This window comes from Phyllostomus discolor, chromosome 6 (genome assembly GCF_004126475.2).
Source record: "Phyllostomus discolor isolate MPI-MPIP mPhyDis1 chromosome 6, mPhyDis1.pri.v3, whole genome shotgun sequence".
NCBI classification, from domain to species: Eukaryota; Metazoa; Chordata; class Mammalia; order Chiroptera; family Phyllostomidae; genus Phyllostomus; species Phyllostomus discolor.
The window spans coordinates 164,922,238-164,948,724 of NC_040908.2; the positions used below are offsets into that span (position 1 = coordinate 164,922,238).

At 58.4% G+C, this 26,487-nt stretch overlaps 4 protein-coding genes across 8 annotated transcripts; 3 read left to right on the forward strand and 1 right to left on the reverse strand.

Moving 5' to 3' along the window:
• Positions 1–526: 526 nt before the first annotated feature.
• CATSPERZ (catsper channel auxiliary subunit zeta) lies at positions 527–3,111 on the forward strand (the record flags this gene model as incomplete). The annotated part of the gene is made up of 4 exons (XM_036030020.1): positions 527–884; positions 1,718–1,848; positions 2,055–2,121; positions 2,870–3,111. Coding segments are annotated over 4 exons (666 nt in total), but the record flags the coding sequence as incomplete, so codon positions are not given.
• Positions 3,112–3,829: 718 nt separating this feature from the next.
• ESRRA (estrogen related receptor alpha) lies at positions 3,830–11,593 on the forward strand. Of its 4 annotated transcripts, none has more exons than XM_028515407.2 (7): positions 3,830–4,044; positions 5,462–5,798; positions 8,784–8,900; positions 9,075–9,203; positions 9,624–9,791; positions 9,889–10,158; positions 10,560–11,593. In XM_028515407.2, the coding sequence occupies exons 2-7, from the start codon at positions 5,474–5,476 to the stop codon at positions 10,817–10,819; spliced, it is 1,269 nt and encodes a 422-aa protein (XP_028371208.1). In that variant the 5' UTR covers positions 3,830–4,044; positions 5,462–5,473; the 3' UTR covers positions 10,820–11,593. The 4 variants fall into 4 exon arrangements, with proteins under 4 accessions (XP_028371208.1, XP_028371206.1, XP_028371205.1 ...); XM_028515405.2 differs by having other exon boundaries at positions 3,930–4,058; XM_028515404.2 differs by lacking the exon at positions 3,830–4,044 and adding an exon at positions 4,486–4,603.
• On the reverse strand, positions 11,547–12,873 carry TRMT112 (tRNA methyltransferase subunit 11-2). 2 transcript variants are annotated; one of them, XM_036029666.1, is made up of 4 exons: positions 12,323–12,873; positions 12,166–12,231; positions 11,910–11,999; positions 11,547–11,821 (listed from the first exon to the last, which is right to left on the reverse strand). In XM_036029666.1, the coding sequence occupies exons 1-4, from the start codon at positions 12,398–12,400 to the stop codon at positions 11,714–11,716; spliced, it is 342 nt and encodes a 113-aa protein (XP_035885559.1). In that variant the 5' UTR covers positions 12,401–12,873; the 3' UTR covers positions 11,547–11,713. The 2 variants fall into 2 exon arrangements, with proteins under 2 accessions (XP_035885559.1, XP_028371209.1); XM_028515408.2 differs by having other exon boundaries at positions 12,130–12,231; positions 12,323–12,871.
• A 103-nt stretch (positions 12,874–12,976) lies between these two features.
• On the forward strand, positions 12,977–15,870 carry PRDX5 (peroxiredoxin 5). Its single transcript, XM_028516124.2, has 6 exons — positions 12,977–13,300; positions 14,535–14,669; positions 15,094–15,225; positions 15,301–15,339; positions 15,478–15,539; positions 15,645–15,870. The coding sequence occupies exons 1-6, from the start codon at positions 13,127–13,129 to the stop codon at positions 15,748–15,750; spliced, it is 648 nt and encodes a 215-aa protein (XP_028371925.1). The 5' UTR covers positions 12,977–13,126; the 3' UTR covers positions 15,751–15,870.
• Positions 15,871–26,487: the final 10,617 nt, after the last annotated feature.

The window sequence follows — 26,487 nt, forward strand, 5'->3', positions numbered from 1 at the left end:
CTGTTCTTTATCTATGAGACTAATTCTATTTTTTTGGTTAGTTTATTTTATTCATTGGATTCCACATACAAGTGAGGTCATATGGTATTTGTCTTCCTCTAACTGGCTTATTTCACATAGCATAATGTTCTCCTGGTCCATCCATGCTGTCGCAAGGGGTGAGATTTCCTTCTTTTTTATGGCTGAGTAGTATTCCACTGTGTAAATGTCTCATAGTTGTTTTATCCACTCATCTACTGATAGGCATTTGGGCTGCTTCCAAATCTTGGCTATTGTACATAACGCTGCAATGAACATAGGAGTGCATGTCTTCTTTCAAATTAGTGTTTTGGTTTCTTCAGATATATTCCCAGAGGTGGAATCGCTGGGTCACAAGGCAGGTCCACTCTTAACCTTTTGCATGAACTCCACACTGCTTTCCGCAGTGAGTGCACCCACGTGCGTTCCCACCAACAGTGGAGTTCCCTTTTCTCTGCATCCTGGCCAGCACTTGTCATTGTTGATTTATTGGCGATAGCCATTCTGACAGGCGTGCTGGGCTTTCCTTGTTGTATGTGGCCCACAGGCGCCAGCCAAGTCTTCAGGCCATCTTGACTCAGCCGGTTCAAGCCTGACCGAAGACATCCGGAATCTGTGGACCATGGCCTCGCTGTCGCACTCCAGGCTGAACATACCGCTGACTAGTCTTTGTGAGGACTCTGAACCGGAGGGCAGCAGCGTAGGCAGCAAGACTGACCAGTGGTACCACCAGAAGGACATCGACCAAGACTCTGAGGTCACCTGGGAACATTGGGACGACAGCAAGGACAAGCCAGAGGAGCTGGGCCCCAGCATCTTCCAGGGAAACGATTTAGAAGGGGACGAGGATACCAGAACCAAGACGGGTCAGTGTGGCCTCAACGGGCTTGTGGGCGTCCACAGGGCAGGGGGCTGGCCACCGCCCCAATTTCTGTTGGTCGAAAACGCGGGGCGGCGGTAGTATCTGAGTTTCTAGGATTCCCTGGGTGAGGCGCCCCGCGCTGAGCTTTCACGCTTTAAATCAACCAGACATTCTTGGAGCGCCCCCTACCGGGAGGTGCCGTACGAAGTCCTGTGGCCGGGGCACGCCAGGTCCGGGAGGAGGCACGCAAGAAAATGCTCAAACGGAGCGCGGTTAGGACCGTGCTTTTAATGGAATAACCAGGATAGTTGAGAGGAGGGAGTTAACTTCTTGTCGGTGGGTTTTCGAAGGCCGAGGAGGTGCCTGTCTGTCATTTATTCAGTCATTGGTGACAAGTTTTAAGTACCTACTTCATGCTGGGCACTTTTTGGAACTTTCCCTTCTCTGGCTCCCCCCCCCCCCCCGCCCCCATACCCAGCCCTTCAGCAGATAACTCCGACCGGTAACAGTATAGTAACTGCCATTTATCGAGCGCGTACTGTGTGCCAGGCCCTGGGCTTCCCTCGCATGATCCCCTTCAAACTTCTCAAACTCCACAAGGGGTTATTCTTATGACCCCATTTTACAGATGAAGAACCTGAGGGTCAGAGGGTTTCAGTCACTGGCCCTAAGTCTCACACAGTGGGGCGGTCAGAGCTGGAACCTGGATGGGTGAGACAATAAAGCCCAGGGTTGTAAATCACTGTCCCTTACTGTTTCCCACTACGGTGGCCCCTGGCGCTCTTCTCCGAAGGCCACTCTCCCTGCCGGATGTCACACCATGTATCTCTGTCCCAGGAAAGACCCAACAGTCTGAAGATGACTCATCTCTCTTTCCTCTTCTCCCAGAAACGCCTCTCTCAATGGCATCACCCAGAATCTCGAAGCACTCACCCCACCGAGCCTACTGGGTGGAGCAGCAGAACAGGGTTGGAGGCACCGAGGAAGACTGGGGGTTTTAGTGGGGTGGGGAATGGGCGGGCTGGGGATTCGGGGATGGAGGGGATTGTGGTGGTCTGTAGGGCGGAGGGGCGGGTAGGTTGGGGGTCTTGGGCCGGAGGCAGCAGGTGGGGCATTTCAGCTGTGGGCAGAACTGGGGTCCCTCCGACGTCTGAGCCTCTTGTGGCCTCTTCAGCTGCCTCTGCCCCTGGTGGAACTCATGGAGAGTGAGGCTCTGGAAATCCTCACCAAAGCCCTCCACAGTGAGTCCGTCCTCCAACTCCCAAGAGACCTTAGGCGATTTTTCAGGACTGGAGCCTGTGGGAGTGGGGTTTCGGGACGTGTTGCCCTGTCAGATTCCCTTACCGCTCACTAAAATCCCAGGAGCCTCACAGAAAGCAAAAAGTTGGGGGACAAGGCAGACCCATTGGGGAGATCATGGGGTAAATGTGAGGGGTCTGGGCTCCAGCTTAAGTGCAGCCCCCACTCTAGCTGACAGGAGTTTTCTAAGGCTGCTTCTCCGTTCGTCCAATGGGGGTGACATTTTTGTGTGTGGCCCTGGTCCCTTCCCTGGGTAATGTAAAGAACCTTTGAAGAGTGGATTATCTGGGTGAACTTCCACTGGTTTGCCCTGCTTATGATATGAGGGGACTGGGGCTGGCTAAGGGCTAATAGTGAGTGGTCCAGGAAGTGTCCAAAAAGCAGCCTGCCACCACTGCCTTAGATCAGGCCCTTATCTTCTTTAATTTTGCCCTCGTTCATCCTCCACCTCAATACCCCATCTTGTTCTGCATCCCCCCGTCTGTCTGGAGCACAGGTCTATGACTTGAAACGAAGCTGGCAAGGCCCAGCACTTTGGACATCCAAAGTTCCCCAAACTAACAGACCCCAGTGCTCAGAGCTTCCGCCAACCCAGGTTACCTGCGGTTCCTCAAAATCACACATGTGGCCTTTACTGCTAGGGACACCATGCCCCTGCCAGCTAAGCTGAGTGTAGATCTATCCCTCCAGGCTACCGGTCAGGGATCGGCAAGGACCACTTCTTAACCAAGCAGCTGCAGAGATACATCGAGGGACTCAAGAGGCGACGGAGCAAGAGGCAACACATCCTGGTGCACTGAGAGCACCAGCTCAGGCTCAAGTAGACTGTCCAACGCCAGCCCCAGTCCCTATCCTGCCCTGAGATACAGCCCGACCCCCTCCCTCCACGTGGAATTTGAACCCTAGAGAAATAAAAGAGCCTGTACAAGGTCCGTGAGTCTGTGCGTGGCTGCCTGCGCGAGGCGGGCGCACACGGCCCCGCCTTTCCCCATGACCTTCACTCGGTCACCGCAGTGACCTTGAGCGTTCTTTGTTGGGGCCCTATCAGCGCCACCTTTCCGGGACTCGAAATCCAAGACTTCTTGCATGTCTTAAGTCTGTTTCTCCCATCCCAGGTACTGCAGCTTTGTAGGGATATTGGGTTTGCAGTCCAAGTGCTCCCACGGTGTTATTTTTGTGGGACAGGGAAAAAGAGAAAGTGGCAGAGATTAGCCTCTAGCAAGCGCATTCTAGGCCCCGCCCCTCATGCATATGCAGATCACTAGCCTTTCCGCTCGTCCGGCCTTCTCATTTACATGTGTCTGTAGTCTCCCGGGTCTGGAAACTGAGGCCACTGAGAGATTTCGCCCACTCCTCTGGCTCACGGCACGCCCCGCCCCCTTCGTTACGTAAGAGCGTTATTGGCCTTACCCCTCCCGGAGCCTCTCCGCGTCTTCTCTGATCACGTCCACCCGGAGGCCGCGTACGCAAGTGCGCTGCTGTGGCTTGCGGCAACGGGGCGGGACTTTCGTGAAAGCCCTCCCACTCGCTTCGCCCGCTCCTCCCCTACTCGTCCCGGCACTCAGGCGCTGCCTGCCCCACTTGTCTGATTAGCATAGGGCCCCGGGCCCCGCCCCCTGTTTTGCATGCGCACGGCCGGCCCCGCCCCCACTGTCAGCTGGAGGAAGCGGAGTAGGAAGCGGCCGCGATGTCCTTTTGTGTCCTACAAGCCGCCAGCGGCGCCGCCGAGTGAGGGGACGCGGCGCGGCCGGGCGGCGCGGCCCGAGGAGGCGGCGGAGGAGGGGCCACCTGCAGCCCCCGGCTCACCCCGGCGCTCCAGGCCGCTCGGCCCCCATGCCTGCCCACCCGCCCAGCCGGAGCCCCAGGTCCGGGGGCGGAGGTGGAGCACCTATGGGGAGGTGGGCGGGAGGGGCGCTGGAGCCATGTGCGAGCGCCGCAGGGAGGCGGGCGGGGGCGGGCCCCAGGCGGGGTCCGGCTTTTGGACCGGCCCGGGTCACGGTCGGGACCCAGTGGAGACCCAGAAGAGGTCAGGGTCCGGGAGGGATCCCGAGTCCAGATCTTAGTGCTCCGGCCTGGACCAGGGGCCGGCTTTGACTTGGGCTGAAAATCCTAGCCGGAGTCGGGCTGGGGCCTGGGATCCAGTCCTAGGGCAGGGTTCAATCCGGCACCTGGAGCTTGCCGAAGTCCCAGGGGCGGGCGGGGGTGGAAGATGAGGAGGGTTCCCTGTCGGGGAAGGGGCTTTGAAGACCACGTGGGGGCGCTCGAAGGGTCCTTGGGCCACCCTCCTCTCTGGGTCAAAGGTCATCGAACCCGCAGGGGAGAACTTCCTCCTCCCTGGCACTCCCCATTTACTTCCTGATAACCTGAAAGAGGTCCCCGGCGGGCGGAGGAGGAGGGGAACGGAGCAACTTCTGGCAACTTCCCGTAGGTGTGCGCGTGTTGGGGGGGCGGGGCGCCCCGGAGGTGGAGGACCCTGAGGCTGCAGGAGTGTAAGAGCGAATGTGCTGGCGGGTGGGATGCGAGGGGGTGTTCAAGGAGGTGGAGCCGCGCCAGTCAGGTGTGCTGTGGAGTGGGTTTGCCTGGACCGGGGGTCAGTGTGTCGGGTGGGAAAGCTTTGAATGTTTCCACAGGGGTCCATGCCTGTGAGTGTGGGGGTATGGTGAGGGTGTAAGGCTGTGTGTGATTATGAGTCATGAGTGTGACTTTGTTTATGGGGTTTGCACTTGGGGAGGGGTAAGTGAGCATGAGTGAGAACTGGGCCTGGAAAGGCCCTGTGTGACAGTGAGCATGTGAGGACCCAGGTGAGGGGGAGTGTGTGAGCACATCAGCTGCCCTTGGGCTTGTGTGCCTCAGTTTGCTCTCTTGAATGGGGGGTACCCTAGGGAGAGGAGGATCACCAGGGTCCCTCTCTGGAGAAAATTAGAGGTCTCCCATTTCTGGCTGAGGATTCCAATGGGGTGGGAGGTCACCTGGGACCAAGGTTACCCTGCTCACTGGCTTGGGTGGGAGTCGGGGGGTTTCTAAGCCTGGTGCAGGTCCCCAAGTAGGAAACTTACTGCCAGTTACTGGCCCTGGAAGCTCTGGAGACTCTGTTCCCGTGGCAACAACTCGGGGGGGCCTTCTTCATGGGCAGCCCTTCCTTGGACTCTGTACCTCCTCCTTCCCCCTCACTGATAGTGGAAGCCTGGCCCCAGGCCTGGGGTTGGGCAACCAGGGTGGCAGGGTGTCTCTCCATCCCCCATCCCAGGGCCTCCCTGTGACCTGACAGGTTTCTCCCCGCAGGTGACCAGCGCCATGTCCAGCCAGGTGGTGGGCATTGAGCCTCTCTACATCAAGGCGGAGCCAGCCAGCCCAGACAGCCCAAAGGGCTCCTCAGAGACCGAGACTGAGCCCTCTGTGGCCCTGGCCCCCGGCCCAGCTCCCACTCGCCACCTCCCAGGCCACAAGGAAGAAGAGGATGGGGAGGGGGCTGGGCCTGGCGAGCAGGGTGGTGGGAAGCTGGTGCTCAGCTCCCTGCCCAAACGCCTCTGCCTGGTCTGTGGGGACGTGGCCTCCGGCTACCACTATGGTGTGGCATCCTGCGAGGCCTGCAAAGCCTTCTTCAAGAGGACCATCCAGGGTGAGCCCCCACCCCATTTCTGAGCCCTCTGCCCTCTGGGCCTGGCACTACCCAGTGGATGCACTGCTAGGTGGTGCTAGACACCCAGACTGCCATGGTGCCATTTGGGGTTGGCAGCCTGATGTTCCCAGGCCCTCTTACCCCCAAGGAGTGCTCTTTCCCTTAGAAATGAAATAGAGCCGCAGGACATGTTGATAGGTTGGACGTGGGATGTAAGAGAGGATTTGGGATGCTTCTAAGGGTATGATAGGCTCAGCATCTCCCGGTAGCGCTCTGGAAAATTCGCGACAACCTCTGCCTGCTCTAAACTTTGTTCTTGCTTCTGGTGGCTACTGGCCTCTCACCAGCAGAGACCACCCCCTCCCACTTTGTGTGGACCTCCCCATAGCAGCACCAGCACAAGGCAGGTTTTCGGGGCTGAGGGGGCTACCTCCTCTTTCAGTACCTAACTTTAAAAAGACTGTCAGGCGTCCTGCTGATAGTACTCAGGAAAGCTTATTAAAATACGAGCGAGCAAGATGGTGATGAAATAAGCAGCACTTGGGACGTGCCTGTCACTCACATTTTTATGTGTAAACCTCGGTTACTGTGGGGCTGTGACGTGTACTTTTTGAGAATGTTTCTTGAGTGCTTACCAGGCACTGTGTCTCTTCGCGTTCACAATCTGTTACCCCCACAGCAACCTAGGAGGTGCCAGCCAGCACTGTTATAACTGAGGCCCAGGTTGGTTTTTAAAACTTTGTCTCAGCCCCAAGGCAGAAAATGGCAGAACTAGGGTTTGAACTTGGGTCGATTCAGGTCCAGAGCCGAGCTCCTCAATGCCAAACTGCTGCCTCTGCTTATTACTAATAACTGAACTTTGGACAGGTGCCTCACGAATGATTGTGACATTCAGCGAGTCTCGCCTTCGCCATTGCCAAGACTCACTGGCCTAGAACCTCTGTGCCCTCTTTTGCCTCCGAAGCCCAGGGAGGCGGCAGGTTCAGGTCCAGGGGTCCCCTGCCCATCCTGGAGCCCTTCATCCTCTGCTAACTCGGCCGACGATTGTTTATTGAGCGCCAGTCATAAATAGTAGTCACTTATTGAATGGCTAGGTGTTGTGAGCTACGCTACGTGTGTTACCTCAGTTACCCCCTTGCATTCTCACAGCTCGCCTTTGTAAGTGTACTGTTTCTATCACCCAGTTTTACAGATGAGAAAACCAAGGGTTTGAGGGCTTAGGTATGGGGCTTGTTCAAGGTCACACAGTTGGTATATGGAAATGTCAGGCAGCTTCCAGAGCCTTTACAAATCCTGTGCTTTGCTGCCCTGGCCAGCGTTCCAGGCATGGGGACTCAGGCGGGACTGCTGCACCCTCAGTTTCCTTTCTAGCAGAGGGAGGAGGAAGGAGACAATGAATTGCACACAGTGGTTATAGTACAGCTGTGATAAGTGCTGGAAGGCGAGGGGCAGGGTCTGTACCAAGGAACCTGGCTGGGTCTGGGGCTCAGGAGGGCTTCCCGGAGGAGGTGCCTCGAGCTGAGCATGGAAGCCCAGTAGGGTGAAGGAGAGATGAGCCAGGGGCTTGGTAGCTGGCTGTGTCATTCAGTCCTTGAAGTAGCTCTGGGAGGCTGAGAGGACTGCTGTGCATTCATTCAGCCAGTTATGAGCACCCACTATAACTGGTGGGGACAGTCCCGGCCCTCATGGAGCGGACAGTAATGTTGGGAGACGGAATAAAGATGATAAGTGTGTACATTCGTAGCATGTTAGGTGGTGCTGAGAGCTGATGAGAAACTACCAAGCGGGGGCAAGCCCCTGGAGTCGTCGCCAGAGGGGGCAGGTGGCATTCTCACCACCCCTCACAGGGTCCCCAGGGAGGGCCTGGCAAGGTGCCACCAGGCAGAGATCTGAAGGAGGGAAGGGAGCCGTGGGCTCTGAATTCGGGGCTTGCAGCCGGAGCAGAGTGTGAGGCAGGCGAGGCTGAAAAGGGCGTGAGGAGCAGGCGTACAGGCCTCTCAGGCCACAGGGTTCACTGCGCTCTTACCCCCGGGAGGGAAATCACCGGAGGGTTTTGGCGGGGGCAGGGCTGGGATCTAACTTCTGTCTAACAGGACGCCTGTGGCTGCGGTGTGGAGAGTGAGCGAAGGAGGCGTGGGCAGAGCGGGAGGTCAGGGCGGGAGGGAAGGCCCCCCAGGATCCTCGGACGGGTTGGGTTTGGGCTGTGGGACGGCATCAGAGCCGTCTCCTACGCTGCTGCTTGAGCAGCTGGACAGGTGGAGGCACAGGTTTGGGGGGCGGATCAGGGGCCACATTTGGGACAGGTTAGGCCTGTGAGGCCTTCCAGACAGCTGTGCAAGATGCCGAGGAGGCAGGGGATGTGAGTCCGGGGTGTAGGCAGGTCTAGGCAAGAGATGAGTCTGAAAGCCTGTGACTAGGTACGGTCGCCCCGGGAGTGAGCGAGCAGAGACAAGGTTGGAGGGCAGCCCCGAGGGCCCTCAGTGCCGGGAGAGCACAGCGAGACACCCGGGAACCGCTGAGTGGCCAGTGAGGGGGGAGGAGGAAAACCAAGAGTGCATCCTAGAAGCAAGAGCAGAAAACTGTTTCAGTGTTTCCAGGAGCAGGGTGCGATCAATGGCGTTAGAAGATGGTCTTTTAGGTCTTGTAAGATGAGGATGCGAGTTGATCACTGAGGGTAGCAACAGAGAAGCCATTGTGACCCTTGAAGAGAGCACACGAGGACAGCGGAGCCCAGAGATGGGCCTTGACGAGAGGCCGGGGGCAGATGCAGCAGGACTTCACTGGTCCCAGCCCTTCTTTTGCCCTGACGGGGGCCCCCAGCCCAGCAGCCGTTCTCCTCAGTGCCCCGGGCGTCTCCGCCCTACTCACGGCACTCCTGCTCTCCCCAGACCTGTGCTTGCCCCGGGCGAGTCAGGGTTCTCCTGTCTGCTGGGCCCCCTCCAGGCCCCGGGAGGCCGCCACTGGAGCCCTGCCTCTTCCTGGCAGGGAGCATCGAGTACAGCTGTCCGGCCTCCAATGAGTGTGAGATCACCAAGCGGAGACGCAAGGCCTGCCAGGCCTGTCGCTTCACCAAGTGCCTGCGGGTGGGCATGCTCAAAGAAGGTGAGGACCGGGCAGGGGCCGAGGCGAGGGCTGGGAGAGCTGGGAGAGCTGGGCGCGTGGGGCCGGAGAGGGCGAAGCTTGTTGAGAAGTTCCGGTGGAATGGATTGGGCAGGAGGGCTCTGCAGAGCGAGCTGCCCCCAGCTCCCAGGACACAGCCTTGTCCTCCAATTCAAGGGGTGCGTCTGGACCGTGTCCGGGGTGGGCGACAGAAGTACAAGCGGCGACCAGAGGTGGACCCGCTGCCCTTCCCAGGCCCCTTCCCTGCTGGACCCCTGGCAGTAGCTGGAGGCCCTCGGAAGACAGGTGAGTGCTGTGGGTCCTTGGAGTTGTAGGGTCGGGACTGGGCTGGGACACGAGAGGCCTGGCCTATCTGGTGGCACTCCCCTAGGATGGCAGTTATCTCGGGCACTGGAAGCTGAATTTCCCTTTCATATATTTGCTTGTTCATTTCCCCCCAGAAGCATTTTTGAAAATCCTTTATCTGTCAGTCCCCGGGTAGTACAACAGGGAACAGGGAGAGGTTTTCTAACCCTCAGAACCTGTTCACAAACAGACTGGCTTCCCCTGGGAGACAGGGAGAGCCCTTCCCGGAGAAAGGTGTCTGAGCCTGCTGACCAGTGGCTGTTGAGGAAGGCCACGGGGGCACTGACTCTGGGAAGATGTTTGACCCCAAAGGGCCTGCAAGGTGATGAATCCAAGTGCCTCTTCCAACTGTCACTGCAGCCCCAGTGAACGCACTGGTGTCCCACCTGCTGGTGGTAGAGCCCGAGAAGCTGTACGCCATGCCCGAGCCAGCGGGCCCGGATGGACACCTCCCAGCTGTAGCTACCCTCTGTGATCTCTTTGACCGAGAGATTGTGGTCACCATCAGCTGGGCCAAGAGCATCCCAGGTAAAGGGCCGGGTGACATGGGTTTCCCCGGGGAGGCCAGGCCGTGCCTGGCTGTGGTGCACCTGCTCAGCCAGGTGTGCTCCCCGCTGCCCTCCAGGCTTCTCGTCACTGTCACTGTCGGACCAGATGTCAGTACTGCAGAGCGTGTGGATGGAGGTACTGGTGTTGGGTGTGGCCCAGCGCTCACTGCCACTGCAGGATGAGCTGGCCTTCGCCGAGGACCTGGTCCTGGATGAAGAGGGGGCACGAGCAGCCGGCCTGGGGGAGCTTGGGGCTGCCCTGCTGCAGCTGGTGCGGCGACTGCAGGCCCTGCGGCTGGAGCGGGAGGAGTACGTCCTGCTGAAGGCCCTGGCCCTCGCCAATTCAGGTGAGTCTGGGCGGGCCCTGACGAGTCTCCAGACGGCCTCCCGTAACTCCTCTGGTGGGACAGTTCCATCTTACAGACAGGAGACACTGAGTCATAGGGAGGAACAGTGACTTGCTGCAAGCCACAAAGCAAGGCCAGGGCAGGCCCAGGACAGGATTTTGAGCCCTAGTGCAACACTGAACTGGAAAGGCGAATGATTCAGTGGGAGGCCAGGCGGGGGGAACAGAAGGGACGACAGCTGAGAAAGGCAGGCCCTGGCTCATGGGCAGCAGTGAGCGTTGCCTCAGCCGGCCCGTCACATCGGTGGCTGGCCCCTCTGTACACCCACCCCTCAGTGCCCAAGCAGACGTGTGCGGTCTCCTTCCTGGAGACATCAACGGCTCTCCCCCTGCTCCCTGCAGACTCTGTGCACATTGAAGACGCCGAGGCCGTGGAGCAGCTGCGAGAAGCTCTCCACGAGGCCCTGCTGGAGTACGAAGCTGGCCGGGCAGGCCCCGGAGGGGGTGCTGAGAGGCGGAGGGCAGGCAGGCTGCTGCTCACACTACCACTCCTTCGCCAGACAGCAGGCAAAGTGCTGGCCCATTTCTATGGGGTGAAGCTGGAGGGCAAGGTGCCCATGCACAAGCTGTTCTTGGAGATGCTGGAGGCCATGATGGACTGAGGCAAGGGGTGGGCATGGGTGGGGGTGCTGGCAGGACCCGCCCAGCATGTGGTCAGCCCCCAGGGGGCACAGCTGGGGTCTGGGCAGTGCCACAGCCTGCTGGCAGGGCCAGGGCAATACCATCAGCCCCTGGGAGCAGGCCCTACGCCCTCCCCTCCCCCTTCCTTGGGGGTGTTAGAAGCTGGGAATGTGTTTGCCCAGGCTCTGCACACAGTGCTGCCCCTTGCAAGCCATAATGTGCCCCCAGAAACTAGGGGGTGCTATGGAAGCCATAGGGGGCTGCAGGGGATGTGTGGGGGAGGGGGACAGAAGCCTGATCTCAGGGAGGGAAGGGAGTGGAGGCCACAGTCTCCCAGCTTTTGCTGCTGCTTAATCTGACCTCCCCTCCAGAGCAGAGGGGAATTTGGAGAGCAAAGGTCCTGCCCCCTTGGCTCCTCTCATCATTTGCATTGGGCATTACTGCCCGCCCCCCCTCCTCCCCCAAGCAATAACTCCAAGCAGGCTCCAGCCCCTGGACCCCGGGGTGGTCAGGGCCCCCCATCAGCTCCCACCCAGCCTCCTCAGGGGGTAGGGAGAGCACTGCCTCGATGCCCTGCAGAGCAATAACACTATATTTATTTTTGGGTTTGGCCAGGGCGGCGCAGGGACACGGGGCAAGCCAGGGCCCAGAGCCCTTGGCTGTACAGAGACTCTATTTTAATGTATATTTGTTGCAAAGAGAAACCGCTTTTGGTTTTGAACCTTTAATGAGAAAAAAAAATATATCGAGCTCAACAACACTGTGTGGTGTGTCACTGCGTCCAAGCTGGGGATACACTTTACAAAATCAACGACAGGAATATAAATAAACAAAGATACACACAGTCACAGTGTGGGAACCTGATGCTGGCACACTTAAGCCTCGGTCTGCTCGTCGCTCAGCAGCATGTTTGGGATCCCGCGGGTGATGGGGAACACACGTCCTGACTCCGGGCACTGCAGGGTGCCCTCCATCACCTCCACCTACGGAGAAATGGGGGTCTGAGCTGAGCACGGGCAGCCTCCGGGTATGGCTGTGTGGCCAGGAACCAAGTGACAGACCAGTTCTCACCTCCAGCAGTATGTGGTGCATAGTCCTCAGAAAATCCTCATTTTGCTCGTACCCCTGAATCGGCTCTGTGGGCACCTCGCCCAGAGACAACTGTGGGTGAGAGGCCGAAGAAATTATCTCTGGGAATCCCGCACCCTGGCCAGATGCAAAAAAGGTTGCCTTGAGACCAACCCCGCCCCCCCACCAAGGTGTGCACGGGCGGGGGGAGGGGGCTCCTCACGGTATTGGCCGCCTCCACAAGCGCCGCCCACTCCACCTTGGGTATCATACGCGCCACGAAGTCTGGGTTGAACTCCACAGGCATGATGCGGACCTCGGAGGCCTGCAGGCGGAAGGTGTTTAGTTCGGCAGGGGCTGGAGCCTAGTTCTATCCCACCCGGGAAAAGGGTGCTATACCGTCCCCCGTACAGTACCTGCAGGCGCAGGGGGAATCCACGGGGTCCCACCCCTTTCACGTGCGAACTCAAGAAATTGTGGGTAAGCAGCTTCATGTCTCAACAAAACTCTCACGAGGTCAGAACCGGAAGAAAGTGGAAACTCCGTGCGTCACTTCCGGGGACGCTCTGCTTTCTCCTATTGCACGGCCCGGAGGAGCGGAAGCGGCGAGCTTGTAGGAACTTCCGGTGTTCGCGGGATCGGAGGTCTCGCGAAAGCCAGGTCGGGTCACGCGTTGTTACCGGCAGCGTCTGGCAGCTGGTTGCTACGATGCAGGCCCAGTGGTTTAGTCTCCAAACCTCCGCGCGCTACAAATCACGTACAGTGAAAGTCATATGTAAGAAAGCCGCAATGCAGGGGCCTTCGTTGACTGCAAAATAAATGTGCTTTACTTCTACGCAGGCGCCTAAAACTGTCGTCACCCGCCCCTCGCTTTCCGTGAGGGACGGAAACGCTGCTCCAATCCGTGAATTAGGCCCTTTAAAGCGGCGGCACCCTATCCTTGCATGCAAATAAGTTGCTCGGCTGCCAAAAGCTCCGCCCATTTGCCCAGCCCCTGATCCACTAAGGCTATTATTATGCAAGCCCTGCCCCTGACGTGCCGCCTACGCCGGCGCCGGGGCTTTGTCCCGCCCCAGCGGTGCGCTGAGGCCCTGTGGTTGGCAGGCTCCTGTTGCGGCACTGCAGTGCTGGCCCTCCCTCTTGCGGCTGCCTTGGGGCGGGAGCGGAGGCGGAGCCGGAGGCGTGGGCTGGGAGGTTGTGGGCTAAGAGCCGGTGTGGGTATGACGAGCATGTGTATCCTCAACCACCTATCGGGCTCGATACTCTCCCGGGCGGCCGGCGTGCGTCGTGCAGCAACGGTGGGAGGCAGAGGGTACCTGGAAGCAGGTCTAGAGTGGACGCTTGGCAGAGCCCGCGGTATCAGAAGCACCGCTGTCGCTATGGCCCCGATCAAGGTGACCGCTGGCCCAGTCCGCCTGGGACTGACCCCCTCTTCCTTCCCCCTTCCATCTCTCCCAGGCCCTCCGCCCCGCTGAAGGCAGTGGCCCCCAGCCCCAAACCCTGATGCCCTCCTTCTTTTCCTGCCCTGCGGTCCTGTCTCTGCTGCCCTGTCTCTCCGCAACAAACCTCGGGGCTGCCCCACTGGTCTCGCCAGTTGGCGCACCATCTCCTGAGACGGTTCTTGAGGCTTTTCAGCCTTCTCTTCCACATTCACTTTGCGACACCCTGTGAAGGGTCTCCACCATTTTCAGGCAATAGAATGCCATGGGCCTCCCTCACCTTCTGGAACCTCCTTTGCCCCAGGATCCCTTTCAACCCCCATACATAGCCCTTTCTGTACCCTCCTGCACGCTTTGTCCGGTTACTTGGCATCACTCTCACACTGTCTTCTGAAACGGGTTGTGTCTTAGGGCCCCTGCTGTGTCCCCCCCATTCCCCTCCAGACACAGCCGATTCCCTGCTTCAGCTGCTTGGTTCCTCTTGTCTTGAATCACCACCAGCTCCTTAGAACTAGACCCTGCCCCATCCCAACTATACTGAGACCTCCTCTCTCCCCTGCATTCTACTCCCAAACCCAGACTTTCCCTCCCTTTTGTTTCCCTGCTCCCCAGGAAGCCCTCATACACCCCCAGGTAGACTGATCCTTCCCCTTTGAGAGATTCCTTCCTCTGTACCTCCCAGATGTAGGGACCTGCACTGCCCCCCCCCCCCCCAAAACTTTCCCACTTTCTGCTGTCCTCCGTTTTTCTCATTTTGGGGGTGGGTTGCAGACCTGGCCAGGACCTCCTCCCTGGGTTGGTCAGGGCCTCCCTGCAACCTAGCCCCCCATACAGCCCCCCTGCCCCTCCCCCCTCTACCCAGTTGTCCCACTTCTTTTCTGTAACTTACACAGCCTGTTTACTCAACTCCTTGCAACTCCCGGAAGGCCTCTCCCTTTTTCTGTTGCCACCAAAAGGCCCTGAAAGAGAAACAAGGCCACCTTGAAACCTGGAGGATGTGGGGTAACTAGGCAGTGGGAGGAGAAGGGAGGGTGACAAGGAGGAACCTCTGGAAACTCTGACAGGGTTGGGCTTCCTGCTGTGTGCCAATGCTGGCTCCCCGAGGTCTCCTGAGCCTTTGGTTTGCTGTGCTTCCCTGGCCTCCCTGTCTCCCACTGCCCGACTTTGACCTTGGAGTCCTTCCCTCCAGGTGGGAGATGCCATCCCGTCCGTGGTGGTGTTCGAAGGGCAGCCTGGGAACAAGGTGGACCTGGCAGAGCTGTTCAAGGGCAAGAAGGGTGTGCTATTCGGAGTCCCTGGGGCCTTCACCCCTGGTTGTTCCAAGGTGAGGTCCTGCCTTCTGGGATCTTGTTTGCATCATTCGTGAGTCCTCCAAGTTGTCCCAAGGCAGCTTGCAACATTAGTTGCAGGTGATAACACAGTTAAAAAGCTTATCACGGTGTTCAGAACGCAGGAGAAATGAAATCCAGCACCTCTTATTGACGCTGCTGAGTGACAGGCACTCTGGAAGGTATTTGGGTAAATAAGGCATAACTGTACCCACGAGAAGTTCTTGGCCTTGACCGCAGGCATCTTAAGTGTGGATCCGGGCTCCCCAGTGACCAGGGCAGAAAGGAACTGTGGCTCATGCAGTTCTCGGTGTCTGAGGAAAGCTGTGGGAGCAGGGCAGTGAGGAAGGCCTGGACATGGAGGAGCCCAAAGAGGAGGGGCGCCTGTCCCTTGGCTAAGTGTCCGTCTCCCCTCCGCAGACCCACCTGCCAGGGTTCGTGGAGCAGGCTGGAGCGCTGAAGGCCAAGGGCGCCCAGGTGGTGGCGTGCCTGAGTGTTAACGATGTCTTTGTGACCGAGGAGTGGGGCCGAGCCCACAAGGCAGAAGGCAAGGTGAGGTGTGGGCCCTGCAGGGCATCAGGGGGCTGGGCAGGAGATTTTTCTGGTGACTTTTACTTTTCTCTTTAGGTTCGGCTCCTGGCTGACCCCACTGGGGCCTTCGGGAAGGTGCGTGTAACCCCCACCCCGCAGGGTGCCCCCTGTTTCAGGCCTTGGAGGCAGGGATTTGGAGGGACATGGCCAGTGTAGGGAGCGTGGTCTCTTCTGGGGGTTCCTGACTCTTTTCTCGCCTCTCCCTTTTCTTAGGAGACAGATTTGTTACTGGATGATTCCTTGGTGTCCCTCTTTGGGAATCGGCGGCTCAAGAGGTAAAAAGTGGGAGGGTCCTCCATGGGCTTCCCCACCACCCTCCCTCTCCATTCCCAGCCTGCAGGCTCAGGCTGTTGGAACTGGCCCCGCCCTCTTTCGGGCAGGTTCTCCATGGTGATAGACAATGGTGTCGTGAAGTCCCTGAATGTGGAGCCAGACGGCACAGGCCTCACCTGCAGCCTGGCCCCCAACATCCTCTCGCAGCTCTGAGGTCCTGGGCCTAGACACACGTCCTCCACCCTTTCCCGATTCACCTGCCCAGCCCAGCCTGAGTTCAGGCCACCCAGTTGAAGCCTTGGCCAGATTTCTGCAATAAACACATTTGGTTCACATCTGTCTCCTTGATTTTGACTTGCTGATTCGCTACGTCCCAGGCCTCATGACAGTCATAGCGGTGAGGGTAAGTGGCAGGGCTAAAGAGGATACTCATATAGGAGACCTTAATTTAATTTAGGAGGTAGTCAGGGAAGGCTTCTTGGAAGAGGTGTTAGGAAGCATTTGTCTGCAAGCAGAGAAGAGGCCAGTGGTGGAGAGCTAGGGGAGGAGCAGTGTGTGCAGAGGGGGCACAGCCGGGAAGGCCCTAGGCAGGCTAGACCTTGGCTCACACCTAGGACTCCTGCGTCTGATCTGGGGGTGCTGGATCTCATTGAGACCATAAACCCTAAAGTAGGGACTTTGGCTCTAGGCATCCCTCGATCTGAGCCAAATCCCAGGCCCATCATTTTTTCAGATTGTTGAACCATTCCTAGGAGCCCACACATCCCAGGAAGGGCCTCTGGGACCTTGGGACTATCTGACTTGCAGGAAGAGCTTTATCAATAGAGGCAATGCTGATTCAGTCTAGGAGGGCTCCCTGGAAGAGGAGACTAGGTGAGCTGTGGAGAGAAGAAGATAGTGGTAAGGCCTGACCAGTTGTGGGTGTACTGTGAGCAGCCAGGGATCAGGGGGGCCAGCAGGGCTGGGGGCTGTTGCCTTCTGCAGGCCCTGCTCTTAGCCTTTCCCTTTTGTCCCCGGGGATCCACGTGCTTGGCAGCAAGCAGGCACTGTTAGGCCCCTGCCGCATTTGGGGGCTCACAGCCTAAGAGGGGAGTGGACGCTTCAGGTGTAGTCAACGTGTTCAACACGATCCTGTGGGATATGTCCCCACAGCATAGATGACAGCGGGAGGCTTTGGCTAGACATAAGTGATGACGATTTATTCAAGGGTCTTAGGGATTGCAAACCAGAAACAACCAGGCAATACCTGGAGTGTTCTCAAGAAGGGAGCAAAGCTGAGGTTTCTCAGAGTAAAGAGTCATTCTCGAGAAGAGGCAGTCCAGCATTCTTAGCCTCTGGGCTGGTCCGGGATGGTGGTTAGATGACTGGCGGTCTGGAAGTGTGAACGTTTTCCCCTCAGTCCTTCGGGGGGTGATCGGAGGGTCATCTGGCCAGGTGTGATGTACAGGCGTGCCTCAGAGATACGATTTAGTTCCAAACCACCGTCATGGAGGAGTCCTAATCTTTCTGCCGGGGGAGGATGGTATCTTCAGTTTGGGAAGAAGGGCAGCACCTGGGGAGGGCGGCGAAGTGGAGGACAGCGAGACCAGGTGTGCCTGCGTGCCCAGCGTCGCTGTCTGTGGGCCGCCCTGCCCCGGGTCCTGCCAGCACTAGGCTCTGAGCACCCTCCCTGCCCTGCCTGACCCCCCGCTGGGGCTCAGCGTCGCACCCCACCCCCAGGGCTGGCGAGAGCAGGCTGCACTCCTGGGGAGGCCGGGAGACGGCCCAGGGATGGCCTTTGGAGAACAGCCCTCGTGGACGTGGGATCAGCGCTCCTGGCAGAGGGGACGGTGCGGCTGTGGGGCTGGAGGGTGGAATGGCCTCAAACTGCTGCCGCACACGACCAGCTGGGTGAGAGGGATGTTGGGAGGGCAGCGGCCTTGAAGCCTCGGTGAGCCGCTTGCCTTTCCCTCCACAAACACCTCAGGCCGGTGAGGGACATCTGTGGGGCAGGGTTGGGTTAGACTCGTCCCTGGCCTCCTGTGTGCGGGCAGAGCTGGAGTGGGGTGAGTGGGAGGTGGGGCGAGGTGCCAGGTGGGCAGTGCAGGGCGGGATGTAACAGAGTGACGTCCCGCAGGTGCGGGCTGACACTCGGGTACCCGTTGGGTGTCGGGAGGGAGGGGGTTCTGGGGACCGGAGGTCTGAGGAGCTGGGAGGTTGGCGTGGTATCCAGGTGGATAGGGCACTCAGCACGGGGGCTCGCCCTCTGACCTTTGCCCCTTCATTCTCTCCCACAACCTGCTGCCCCTCAGGGGTCCTGGGCTGGGGCAAGGCAGGGGGCTGATCACCCGTCTCGGCCACTTTGGTCACAGTGCTCTCTTCAACTTGATGGCGGAAAGGCCCTTTCTTCCCTGGACACCATCTCTCTCTTTTTTAAAGATTTTATTTGTTATTATTTTTTAGAGAGGGAAGGGAGGGAGAAAGAGAGAGAGAGAGAAACATCCATGTGCGGTTGCTGGGGGTCATGACCTGCAACCCAGACATGTGCCCTGACTGGGAATCGAACCTGCGATGCTTTGGTTCGCAGCCCGCACTCAGTCCACTGAGCTACGCCAGCCAGGGACACCATCTCTCTCAGTCCTCCTCGCATATAAGTGAGGACACCGAGGCGTAGTGCTCCCCTTTTGGTCACCTGTGCGCACACCAATGAGGTATTGACCTCCAGGCTGGGAGAGAGAACGTCTGAGTGGGCGGCTGGCACCCCCTTCCCTGTTGCAGCCTCCCTGTGCCACCCTAGCAGTGGCTCATCGTCAGGGCAAGCGCAGTCTCCATCACGGTCACTCAGCGGCCTCTGTCCCCTCCACTCCTGGCCTCTCATCTGGGTGGGCCGAGGCCCAGTGAGGCCTCTGAGAGGAAGTGTGCCCCCCAGGCTCCTGTTGCCACTGGCTGGGCCCTTGGGCCGCGGTGGGGAGGCTTCCAGGGCACGGGGGGCCGCTTTGGACAGCATGACGGTTGGCTGGGTTGGGTGGAGATGGGGCTTTGGCCTCGGTGCCCCTGGCTGTGGCCACAGGGTTCGGCTTGCTGGGAGGGGTGGAGTGTCCTGTGGGCGGCTCCAGGGGCCCGAAAGCCCCAGATCCACTACCGAATGGTGAGAGAATGTCTCGGAGCTCCTGGCGGACAGGCCAGGTTCTGGGCCTGTGGATGATCCAGAGCCAGGCCATGGGGGCCTGGACCAGCGGGTTCCAGAAGCCTGGGGCTGCGCCTGGCAGAGCGGTGGACATGACCTGCCCGGGCTGTTCTTGGCCAAAGGGCCAACGTTAAAAGCAACTAACCAACCTACCCACTCACCCTGAAGCAGCCACCTCACGTACCTCCTGAAAACGTACCCACCCGTGCTGACCTGCGCAAGGTCACGGTCACGCCAGCCCACAAGGCCAAGGGCTTTCCTCAGCCTCAGTGGTGCCGGGCCTTCTCAAGAGTCCCTCTGAAGTGCTACGGAGAGCACTGCCCTTTCCCTTAGAAAACGCATGCTTGCACATGCGTGTGCGAGTGGACATCGGCATGCTCTTCAGCAGTTTCAAGGAACCCCTGAAGTCCTTCCAGAAATTCCAGGGGAGCCCTCCAACCCCGTCTGGAAGCCCGCGGCAGAGCGGGGCCGCCGGCCTGGGGCTGAGACCGTCAGACCCTGAATCCTGATCTGCGACCGAGAAGCTGGGGATCTTGGGCGGGTGGTTTACTCGCGTTTCCCTGTGCCCCGGTAACCTCATCCTTCACGTGGAGGAAATCCAACACACCTCCCGGGGTGTTGTGGGGAACACATGAGACAGTTTATGTAAGCATTTGGTGCAGTGCCAGATGCACAGCGCATGCCCACTAAACGGTTATAGACAGAAGAACAGAAAGGACTGCTGCCTCCCACTGTGCAGCCCCTGTGCTGGCCCAGAGAGGGGCAGGGGCGTGGGGGGAGGCGTCAGGGCCCGGCCCTGGCACTCAGGGTTTCCGTGACAGGCCTCTCTGGGCCTCAGTTTCCTCATCAGTGTAATGGGGCTACTGATTCTCTCTCTCTCTCTCCCATCCTCACCTGAGGACATTTTTTTTCATTGCTTATAGGGAGAGAGGGAGGGAAGCAGGGGGCCAGAGAGAGGGAAACATCAATTTGTTGCCTTTTCAGACACACCCTGGGTACGTGCCCTGAGTGAGGATCGAACCTGCAACCTGGATATGTGCTCTGACAGTGAATCAAACCCACAACCTTTTGGTCTACAGCACAGGTGGCAAACACAAGGCCCACGGGCTGAACCCGGCCCTCCACCTTGTTTTATCTGGCCCAGCACCTTGTTTCTACCCGGCGGCAGCTCCGAGCTCCTTGCCCCTAGTTAGGGAGTAGTTACATTTAGCCCTGAAAGTACGTTCGGCCCTTTGAAGGCAACCACAAGGCTGATGTGGCCCCCGGTGAACATGAGTGGGACGCCTCTGGTCTACAGGAAGATGCCCCAACCCACTGAGCCACACTGGTCAGGGCTCTCTCTTTTTCAAAACTCCTCACCTGAGGATATGTTTATTAATTTTGGAGAGAGAGGAATAGGCTGGGGAGAGAGAAACATTAATGTGAGAAACACCTATTGGTTGCCTCCTGTGTGCACTGTGACCGGGGATCGAACCAGCAGCCCAGGTGTGTGCCCCACTGGGAATCGAACCAGCAACCTTTTGGTGCGCAGGATGACGCTCCAACCCACTGAGCCACCATAACAACCTGCCATGCTGCTCATATTTGCATCCGTTCTTCTGCTTGGGCTGGGGGTCATGTGTTTTTACTTAACATGGGTAAGATGCCCTGCTCGGGATGAGGACCACGGGAAACTCCCAACGCGTGCTTTGGGAAGGAGTGGAGACGTGAAGGAAAGGACTGAGAGGGAGAGAGCGGTCCTTTCCCCAGCTTCCCGGATATTGTTCCCATTATTTCAACACGAAATCGACCGTAGTGGCTCTGAGGTGGAATCAGATTTGCTTGCGAGGGAAGTAAATACCAGTGGCCGAAGACAGGCCTCCCTCACAGACACGCAGCAGGAAGACTGACAACCTAGGGCCAGCATAACAGCTCCATGAGTATCAGGGACCCACGGGTCGTCCATCTTGTTGCTCTGTCATTTTAAACACGTGGTTTCTGCCTCACAGTCCATTGTGGCTGCTTAAGTTCCAGTTGTCACAGCCATAGTCCAGCTGGCACAAAGGAGGAAATGGGGAACAGGAGATAAAAGACCCATGCCCGCTGTCTTTGAGGAAGGTTTTCTGGGAGCTGCTACGTATCATTTCCACTAATATCTCATTGGCCAGAGCTTATTCGCAGGGTCATGCCGACTACAAGGGAGGCTGGGAAGTATCAACTTCGCACCAGGCTTCCCCGTGTCCAACTAAAATGAGGAGCTCTATTACTAAGGGAGAAAGGACACGGGTGTACGACATCAAGGCCTCCCAGGGGTCAGCGTCACTTCCCTGCTGCTCCCATCAGCCGCGGCGGGGCGCACACTAGTCTGCTGCGGACCCCCGTGTTGCCTCGTGTCCCCAGTGACCCCTCCCCAAGCCTCTGTCCCCGCAACCTTGGCCTCTATAGTCACCCCAGTTCCTCTGTCTGTGGGCCCTCCAAGCTCCTGCCACTTCACTGTCTCCCCGACAATGCTCACCACCCAGGACACCCCTCCCTTTCCCAACCCTGCCCAAACAGCTCTGCCCTTCAAGGCCCCGGGGCCGTCCTGTTTGCTGAGGGTGACCAGCTGTTCCCTGTCCTGTCCCTGAACTAGTCCATGTGGGCCACCCCCCTCAGCTTCATTACAGATGGAGTTTCGGTGGCGTAAGTCATGCACTGGGCCCTGGCTGGTGTGGCTCAGTGGATTGAGCAAAGGCCTGTGAATGAAAGGGTTGCTGGTTCGATTCCCAGTCAGGGCACATGCCTGGACTGCAGGCCAGGTCCCCAGGAGGAGCGTGTGAGAGGCAACCACACATTGATGGTTCTCTCCCTGTCTATCTCCCTTCTCCTCTGTCTAAAAATAAATAAAATCTTTTTAAAAAGTTATGCATCAGAAAATTCACCCTTTAAAAATGTGCAGTCCGGTGGGTTTTAGTCTAGTCACCAAGTTGTGCAACCGCCACCGCTGCAAAGGTGGGCGTATAATCTGGGTGACTTCTCCCAGGGTGAAGCCGCTCAACTCTCCTGCGCGCTGTGTGCACATCCGCCTGTAGTTACGAAAGGCGCGGTCGGAACTGCGGGCTTCTGCTTGCCCCCCTGTGTCCCCGCAGTCACATCAGGTGTCTCGCGCCCAGCGGCGGTTTGCTGAGGGTCATCTCCGCACCAGGCGCTGTGTTTGGCTGGACTCCGGAGACACAGTGGCGGATATACCCGCCCCGTACCGGCCCTGCCGGCACCAGTGCGGGCCAGCCCCAGCGCGTGCCCTACAGCCGCCGCTGTACCGCCCCGCTGCGGTTTCCCCCTCGATGTGCTCACAGATGAGGGCTTCCCCTCAGCACAGGGGAGCTGCCGGGGAAGCCTGCGCCAGGGAGTTGGGGGTATTGCACAAGAAGGACCCAGCCACATCCCCACAGCCCATGGAGTAAGGAGGGAGGAAACGACTTTTAGCTGTGAGCGAAAAAAGGAATAGGCGACAGCCAGATAAGCAGGAGGGGGCCCAGGCAGCAGGAGCAGCCCTCTCTAAGTCCTAACGGTGGGCAGGCGGAGAGGTCTGGATTGAGCGGGCCCGGGAGGCGGGCCTGGGATTTTGTCCACAAGCCACAGATCAGCTGGGTTTTCCGGTGGACACCTGGGTGTCCCCAGTAGGAGAGGGGCGGCTTCAGGCACATTCCTGTCTGTGTTTCCTCTTGGGCTCCTTCCTCAGGGCGCAATCCCGCCGGTGCCACTGGTGCGCTGGGCCACTGGGCTGGGGGTGAGTTTCACTGGTCTCTGGAAACCCTGAGGCCCTTCTGAGGGCCGTAGGCCATGTGTGGGGGCATCTCCCCCCACAGTCTGCCGGCCTGAATGTCACCTTCTGGGCTTTGTGTATTGAAAAAGTTTTATTTATTGGTGGGGGTGGGGGGGCAGGGGAGGGCAATGGGGGAAAATTGGCACAACTGTAATAGAACAGCAATAAAAAAAGAAGCAAATGTAAAAAATGAAAAATGTTATTTATTGATTTGAGAGAGCGGGAGAGAGAGAAAGATTTGTTGTTCCACTGATCCACGCAGTCACTGGTTGCTTCTTGTATGTGTCCTGACCAGGGATCGAACCCACAACCTTGGCGTATGGGGACGACACTCGAACCCACTGACCTACCCAGCCAGGGCCTGGAGCTATTTTTGCTAGTTGAGTGGATACTTACTGGTACCTTGGAGCTGTCTTTAGTTATGAGGGAGACCGGGTGCTGGGTCCCCCCTTTCTGGTGACCTGGTGCTGGCCCCAGCCTTGCTCTCTCCCACCAGACCGAGACGGGCAGCAAGACGGGGGACGATGCAGCTCCCGGGGTCCGAGGACCTGGCTGTACCCCTCGGGGCCCCTTTCAACTTCACTTTCCCTGTCTCTGAAACTGGAGTTCATTTGTTCAAAACCAGTACTTTGGCCGCCTCCTGTATCTTTGGTTCCATCTCTTTCTGGCTGGGTGGCCGCAGGCAAGATGATGTCACCTCTCTGTGTGGCAGCTTCTCCCTCATCGAGGGGGGCGATAATACCAGCACCTGTGTTTCACGGCCGTGGAGGGGACGAAGGGATGAGCACGTGTGTGTGTGCAGAGCGGAGCGGGCCGGGGTGAGAGGTCAGCGGATGTTGGCACTCCCACAGTGTCCGTGGCTCGGCACAGTGCTCAGGCCCGGGCCGCTGCCGCGCCCCCCTGTCCCCCCAGGTCCTCGCCCTCCTGGGCGTCCGCTGCGGTGGGGAGCGGGTGAGGGGAACCGGGGACGAGGCAGAGAGGAATGAGGCTGCACTGAGGGAACTCACAGAGCCTGGAGGCCTGGGCCAGACATAAAGAGCAAAGATTGTTCAAGGGTCTTGGGCTTTGCAAACGGGAAGCACAACGAGGTAATGCCCAGAGTGTTCAGAGAAGACAGAGAAGCTGCGGGTTCTAGCAAAAAGCACATTCTTGAGAAGACTCAGTCCCGCATTCCCAGTCTCTGGACGGGTCGGAGAGGGTGATCCTCTGGCTGACGGGGGTGTGGACACTGGGCGTCAGGTGGTCTGGGTGGCGAACATTCTGTCCTTAGTTCTTCAGCGGGTGACCGGAGGGCCGTCTGCGGGCTCGATGTACATTCAGTCAGGCATTGGCACGGGACTGGAAACCTCAAGCCTAAGTTCCCAGACTGGTTTCAGCGAGAACAGGATGGTTTCCTCTTACCCCGACCTACTTGACTTCGGTAATGTAACAGCTTGACGATAGTGACTCCATTTTGTTTCTTCACTCTCTTTCTCATTTCTTCCTTTTGACCAGGGTTTTTCTCTCAGAAAGCATCCTAGATCAAACAAAACCTTTCAAAGGCCCTTGATGCCGAGGTGGCAGTGCCTTCCTTGGGTCTGTCCTATCCTTGGAGGGGGGACAGGGCCCCGAGGCGTGCTTGCTGTGTGTGGGTCTCACCACCAGCTCAGTGCTGGTGCCGAGTTTGGGGCTGAAGCTTTCAGAAAGGCCCGACAAAGACATTATGACCATACGCAGGTCTTCGAAACCAGTCTCAGTCTTGGGAGCGGATCAGTGGAGTAAGCAGGGGTCTCTCATTTCCGGCGGCGACGATGAACATGGCTCCCCACGTGAGGCCTACGCTATAAGCAATCGGGCATTTAGTAAGAGACATCTCTATGCAAACCAAAGAAAGACAATACTTTTTTTTATTTTAGAGATTTTATTTATTTATTTTTAGAGAGAGGGGAAGGGGGGGAGGAAGAGAGGGAGAGAAACATGGATCAGTTGCCTCTCGCACACCCCCACACGGGGACCTGGCCCGACACCCAGGCCCGTGCACTGACTGGGAGTGGAACTGGCAACCTGTCCGTTTGCAGCCACACCAGCCAGGGCGATAGTTAATAATTATGGTTAAACAATAATTAACTACAGTCCTCATGTCTGAGTTCTGAAGGCAGCCAGTGGAGAAGATCCCTGCATGTCTGGCCGGAAGTGCCTTTGCACGCGGTGGCGGCCGGCGGTGACTGCGGGAGACCCCCGTGGTTTGCAGTTTGAACGTCTCTGGTGACTTTTGTGCACCAGGCGTGAGGATTGTCCATATGTGAACATTTCTTTTTCCATATGTGAACTTTTGTGGCAATTCTGCTGAAGCTGATGCTGAAGGTCATGGTGAGAGGCTGGGACTTGATTCAAAGTCCAGCGAGAAGCCACCGGATGGTTGAAGGAGGGAAGGGTCATGAGCCAGCTGATACTTTGGAACGACTCCTTGGGGACTGGGTGGGGCTGCCTGGGGAGGGCCGCTCGTCCCAGCGTCCCAGCTTTGGTAAGAGGCCCAGGGTGAGGCAGGGCCGCTGTCCCCCAGAAATGGGGGGGGTGCCCAGGAAGTGCAGGAAAGGACAGCTGGCCGAGTGTGGGGCAGTGGGGGCTGGGGTCTTTTCAGTCGCTAGGGCCCAGGCCTTGCAGGCTGCTCCCTGAGTCCGAGGGCATCTGGCCTGGCACCGGGCACACGGCCCTGGGCCCCGCCCTGCGTGGTGTTGGCTTTCCCCCGGGCAGCTCCCTGACGCCACTCTGCCAGGCACTTCTGCTCCTGTCCAGCTCTGGCTCCACTGTTTGCACCCCCAAGTGGCGGGTGGAAAAACCCATCCCGTCTCATACACTTGGGCGGGGAGGAGGGAGTCTCTCAGACTCAACACCAGAGGCCCAGGAGCCCAGAAGGCCCTGGAGGCTGTTTTCGTTTTGACTTATTCAGCCTGGGGGCCCTGAACGTCGGGTTCGGGAGCTGGGGCCCCCAAGCTGCTAGCAGGGGGAGACGGGGAGAAAAAGCTACCCTCTGACTCAGCCCTAGTTGGTCCAGGGCTCTGGCTGGACATGGCCACTACCTCCCTTGGCCTCCCCCTGGCCCTAGAGTCCTCTGGCTCTGGTCTTGGGGTCAGACCAGGGTTCTCCAGAGAACTCAAAACCAGAAGGGAACTGGAAGACTGAGTTGAGCCCCCAAGGGAGGATATTGCGGGGACACAGTGGCAGCTGGCTGTGTCGTGCACTTGTCTGCCGTCCTTCTCCCCTTCTCACCCACCTCTTGGGTCCCCAGGCCATCAGCAGTGGGCACGGAGCTCCCTTAAAAACGGCCAGAAAGAGCTATTTGGGAAGGGCAGTTACCACGGCACCATAGTAATAGCAAAAGATGCAAATACGTGAAATATTTGTCAACAAGAGACAGTCTCAATGGTGATGGGCCAGCAACGTGAGAGGATGCCACACAGCCACTGAAAGGCCAGGGCCAGTGATCCTGTGCAGGCAGGAGGCAGGCTGCAGAGCGCGCTGCAGAGCGAGGAGGTGGTGGCCAGCAGTGGGCGTGGGCCCACTGCCCGTTACACATGGACATGGGACAAGGGTCCTGCATCTCAGGACACAGAAAGTGCTAAGAGGGGGGTCGGGGCCTGGGGGGTGGGAGTAATGAGGGAAATACTTGATTTTCTCCTCTATACCCTTGTACACTCTTTTGACACTTTTGCTCATGTATCTGAGAACTTCTTCAAAGGAAAAATGTATCCAAAGGGCAGGGACCCTGGCCAGCCTCTGATGGACCTTCCTCAGCAGGTAATCCCAGGCTCTCTGTGTCGGGGGTGGGGGAGCCCCTCCGCCGCCTGCACGCCAGCCCCGCCCCATCCCCCTGCCCCAGCCTCCCTCTGCCTGACTCAGCTGAGCCAAGTTGGAGGACCAGACTGAGGTGCATCCGAGCATGTCTTCAGGGGAGGATGTGAGAGCAATCGCGACACGGCCTCTGCCTCCGAGGACCAGGTGGGAGGGCGTGGCTCAGGGC